Source organism: Castanea sativa, chromosome 7 (genome assembly GCF_040712315.1).
Source record: "Castanea sativa cultivar Marrone di Chiusa Pesio chromosome 7, ASM4071231v1".
NCBI classification, from domain to species: domain Eukaryota; kingdom Viridiplantae; phylum Streptophyta; class Magnoliopsida; order Fagales; family Fagaceae; genus Castanea; species Castanea sativa.
Window position 1 is genome coordinate 17,629,433 of NC_134019.1, and position 4,426 is coordinate 17,633,858.

Genomic DNA, 4,426 nt, shown 5'->3' on the forward strand with positions numbered 1-4,426 from the left:
CATGTTTCCATAGGAGGTTCTTCTTGCTTATAGGGGTAAGTGAACTCCACAATGAAGTCTGCTAGCACCTGGGCTTTGATTGCTGCTTGGAGCCGATATTCAATGTTGAATTGGCCCAAATCAATTGCCCGTTGAATTAGTTGTCCAGTTGCATCCATCTTGTTCATCTTATGTCTTATGGGCTGATCCGTCATGACGATGATGGGGTGTGCTTAGAAATAAGGACGGAGCTTTCTGGAGGTGACCAACAACTCGAAAGCTATCTTTTCCATCCTTGGGTAACTTGCCTCTACACCTTGAAATGCCTGGCTGGTGTAATAGACGGGCTTCTACACATTCCCTTCTTCTCTGATCAGTGTCGAACTTATTGCAGTATTGGATACTCTCAAGTAGAGGTACAACTTCTTTCCCATCACTGACGGGCTTAGCAGAGGTGGCTTCATCGGGTATTCCTTTAACTTGGCAACGACTTCCTCGCATTCATCAGTCCATCGAAATGCTCTTTTCAATACCTTGAAGAATGGCACGCACTTGTCTATTGCCCAAGAGATGAATCTGTTTAGAGTTGCAACCTTTCCTGTCAGGCTCTGCACCTCCTTCACCATCTTTGGTGATTTGACCTCAATTATTGCTTTTACTTTGTTCGGATTTGCCTCTATACCTCGTTGGGACACCATGAATCCCAAGAATTTTCCTAAAGCAACAGTGGAAACACACTTTGTAGGGTTTAATTTCATATTGTACTTACGTAGTGTGCTGAAGGTTTCTTTGAGATTGTCCAAGTGATTAGCTCCGTCCTTGCTTTTCACCAGCATATCGTCTATGTATGCCTCCACATTCCTTCTAATTTGATGAGAGAATATGCAATTCACCAATCTTTTGTAGGTGGCTCTTGCATTCTTCAGTCCAAAGGGCATAATTTTGTAACAGTACAACCCTTGGTTGGTAACGAACGAGGTCTTCTCTTGATCGTCTTCGTTCATAAGAATCTGGTTGTATCTAGAAAATGCGTCCATGAAACTCAAAAGCTTGTGTCCAGCAGTCGAGTCTACCAGTTGGTCAATCCTTGGCAAGGGGAAGCTATCCTTTGGGCAGGCCTTATTCAAGTTTGTGAAGTCGACGCACATTCTCCACTTGCCATTACTCTTCTTTACTATTACCACATTTGCGAGCCAATCTAGATAGAAGACTTCCCTGATGAAATTAGCTTCTAGGAGTTTCTCTACTTCTTCACTTACAGCTTTGTTGCGTTCTGGTGCAAACACTCTCTACTTCTGTTGTACGGGTTTGTATTTCGAGTTAACATTAAGACGATGTGGTATGATCTTCCTATCAATCCTGGGCATATCTTTGTGTTTCCAAACGAAAACATCTTGGTTTGCCCTTAAGAAGGAGATCATTTTCTCTTTCTCAGGGGTTGGAGGTGTTGTTCCAATCTTCAGTATCTTCGTCGAGTCTCCTAAGACAATCTCCACTTCTTGTGGTGTTTTTGACGGTTCGAGAATGGGCTCTGGTTCATTGATCACCCATGTGTAATTCTTTCTAGATGCTAAGGTAGCTTGATAGCACTCTCTTGCCAGAACTTGGTCTCCTCTGATTTCTCCTACCCCATGGGCTGTTGGAAACTTCACTTTCAAGTAATATGTTGACATTGCTGCTCTTAGTCTGTTGAGTGCAAGTCTTCCCAAGATGATGTTGTATGTTGAAGGGCAATCAACTATGAGGAAATCAATTTCCTTGGTGACTTGTGCCGGATAAGTTCCTGTAATCACAATTAGAGTGACAATGCCTCTGGGGATGAATTTATCCCCTGTGAAGCTTACTAGAGGTGAGGTGAAAGGCCTGATCCTTTTCTTTTCTAGCTTCATTTGTTGAAACGTAGACAAGTAGACGATATCCACTGAACTTCCGTTGTCAATGAGCACCTGGTGGATGTTGAACTCCTCTACTCTGAGCATGATTACAAGTGGATCATCATGGGATTGCCTAATGCTGTGACTGTCTCTCTCTACGAAGATAATATCGGGTTCGCCATTCCTTGGCATCTTCATTGGAAGGAGCCGTGAATGGACACTGTTTATCACCCTTCCCTGTGCCTTTTTTGGGGATTTCAACATTCCGCCTGTTGTTATTCCTCCCAAGATCGTCTTTATTTCTTCTACAAGGGGTTTGGGATCCCCTATCTTCGAGGTTCTGTTCTGGTCATCCTTCCGTTGGTACTTGTATGGCTCTGTCTTTCTGATGTATTTTTGCAACTTCCCTTGCCAGATTAAAGTCTCCACTAGGTCTTTCAAATGCCTACACTCATCAGTACGATGCCTGTGGTCCTAATGGAATCTATAGTACTTGCTCATGTCTCTTCTTTCTATTGGAGTACTAATTGGCTTCGGCCATTGCGGGGAAGGATCATCTCTTATCTGCATAAGAACCTGCTCAATTGGCTTTATTAAAAGAGTGAACTTGGGTTTCCTATCCGAAAGCTCCTTCTTTTTCCCTATGGTCTGTCCACTACTTCTTGTCTCCTTCTTCTTATCCCGATTGTTGTTTATTCCTTTGTCTCTTTTCCTTTTCCCTTTCATCTCCTTTGCGAGCACTACATCCTCTACATTCATGTACTTCTGAGCTTGACAAAGCAACTCCGCTACTATTTTTGGTGGACTTTTAGTGATTGAGAAGAATAAATCTCCTAGTAGCAATTTTGCTTGGAAGGTTGTTAGGAGGACTTGATCTTCAGCTTCATCTACCTGCAGTAGCTCCTTATTAAACCGAGTGACGTATTGCCTTGGTGATTCTCCTTCTGCTTGCTGGAAGTTGAGAAGAAGACCAATTGGCTTTTTGTGTCTCTACCCCTTAATGAAATGACGAACAAAGCCCTTGCTTAGTTGTTCAAAGTCTGCAATGGTTCCTGGGGGTATCTTGTTGATCCATTCTCTAGCTACTCCCTTCAGTGTTGTTGGTAATGCCCTACACATCACTTCATCTAGGGTCATCTGCAACAGCATCAACGTCTTGAACGATTCGATGTGATCCAAGGGATCCTTGGAACCGTCATATGACTCCAATTGTGGGAGACATAATTTTGGTGGGAGAGGGCGATTCAGCACTTCATTAGTGAATGGTGAGTCTGTCCTTAGAATTATCCCATCCAAGTTCTCTCTGCCTTTGTCCTTCATAGCACTTTTTAGTTCGTCCACCTCATTTCTCATGTTGCAAAGTTCATTCTCCACCTTAATGGAATCTTCTCCTGAAGTTCTGTCTCGCCTATTGGCTTGAGAATTTGATTCTTCTTCATTTTGGTTTTCTCCTGTCAGCTCTTCCACATTTGCCAGGAGGGCTTGGATTTGTTGTTGTTACACATCATCTGGTTGAGGTCCAGCTTCCGCTTCCATCTCGCACTTTGAGGAACTCTTTTTTCATGGGGAGAGATGGCTTGAATGATTAGCGTTCCCACAGATGACGCCAAACTAATGATGCAAAAAATCAATAGTTAAGCTCCTCGTCGTAGCGGACGGACGATGCTGTGAATGGGGTCGTCTCTGTTGGAGAGAAACCTGCAAAATGAACGAGGTGAAAGAGTAACACGCCAGTGTGGCGTCAGCCAAACCGCCTCTAATGCTTAAGTCAATAAGGGAGGAAGATTCTAGAGAGAAAATGAGTGAAGAGTGATTTCGTAAAGTATTTGTGTGTACCTTTAGTTTTTGTTATCTTCTCTATTATAATTGTATGTCTCATTAATGGGCAATGATGTGCTACATTTATGCTCAACGGCTAGTACGTTACAAAATCTTTGTCTGGAGGCCACAACTCATTCTATGACTGTTGCTCCATCAGTTACGTTTTGTCGTCAATGATAGTAATAAATGCGTAACGTCTTCTCTGAGTGAATGACTTTGTGTATAGTGATGACCGTAAATTTTTGGTTCATAAATAATAATAAAAAATATTCTAATTGCTATTTTTAAAAGTCACATTAGGATCTAAATAAATAACAAATTAGAAATAAAAAATTCGATATCAAAGACTTGCACTTTCTTGGTTGTGGAACATAGCAACACAGAAAATTCTTTGTAGAGTTTAACCTAGAAAAATCCAAACCTAGAGTATGTACGTTGAGTAAGGGTGTCCAACCAAATTGTGGACCTGGCTCACCTACCCAAACCATTCAAGCCAACCTAAAAATCAGTTAACCCAATGCGTTTGACGGTCAATGACAGGTCTCCGCCTTTAGAAAAAGATGCCGACGGTTAGTGATAGGTTTTAGCATGAAATCCGTTTCCAATTGACCCAACCGGTCCGCACACTGAATCTTGCTATTCTCTGTTGGTATGAGCCGTTCTTCAATTAGTTTTAGTTAGATATGATGAGATCTAACCAATCTCATCAAGATCTTGCTCGATCCGGCAAAATTTCGGCCAATTTTAGTGAG

The 4,426-nt window shown here is 42.1% G+C and overlaps 1 protein-coding gene across 1 annotated transcript; it reads right to left on the minus strand.

The window, feature by feature from the left end:
* Positions 1-1,268: 1,268 nt before the first annotated feature.
* Positions 1,269-3,206, minus strand: LOC142644069 (uncharacterized). The gene is made up of 3 exons (XM_075818754.1): positions 2,868-3,206; positions 2,430-2,804; positions 1,269-2,327 (listed from the first exon to the last, which is right to left on the minus strand). Exons 1-3 carry the CDS (start codon positions 3,204-3,206, stop codon positions 1,269-1,271), a joined length of 1,773 nt encoding a protein of 590 aa, XP_075674869.1.
* Between the last annotated feature and the right edge of the window lie 1,220 nt (positions 3,207-4,426).

What these genes read in the sequence shown, in the direction of transcription:
- LOC142644069 (XM_075818754.1), bottom strand. Translation starts at nt 3,206, where the DNA reads ATGAGAAATGAGGTGGACGAACTAAAAAGTGCTATGAAGGACAAAGGC. An exon ending in AACAACTAAGCAAGGGCTTT is followed by an intron (nt 2,805 to 2,867) that starts GTTCGTCATTTC and finishes CTCAACTTCCAG; the next exon opens with CAAGCAGAAGGAGAATCACC. An exon ending in TAATAAAGCCAATTGAGCAG is followed by an intron (nt 2,328 to 2,429) that starts GTTCTTATGCAG and finishes AGATTCCATTAG; the next exon opens with GACCACAGGCATCGTACTGA.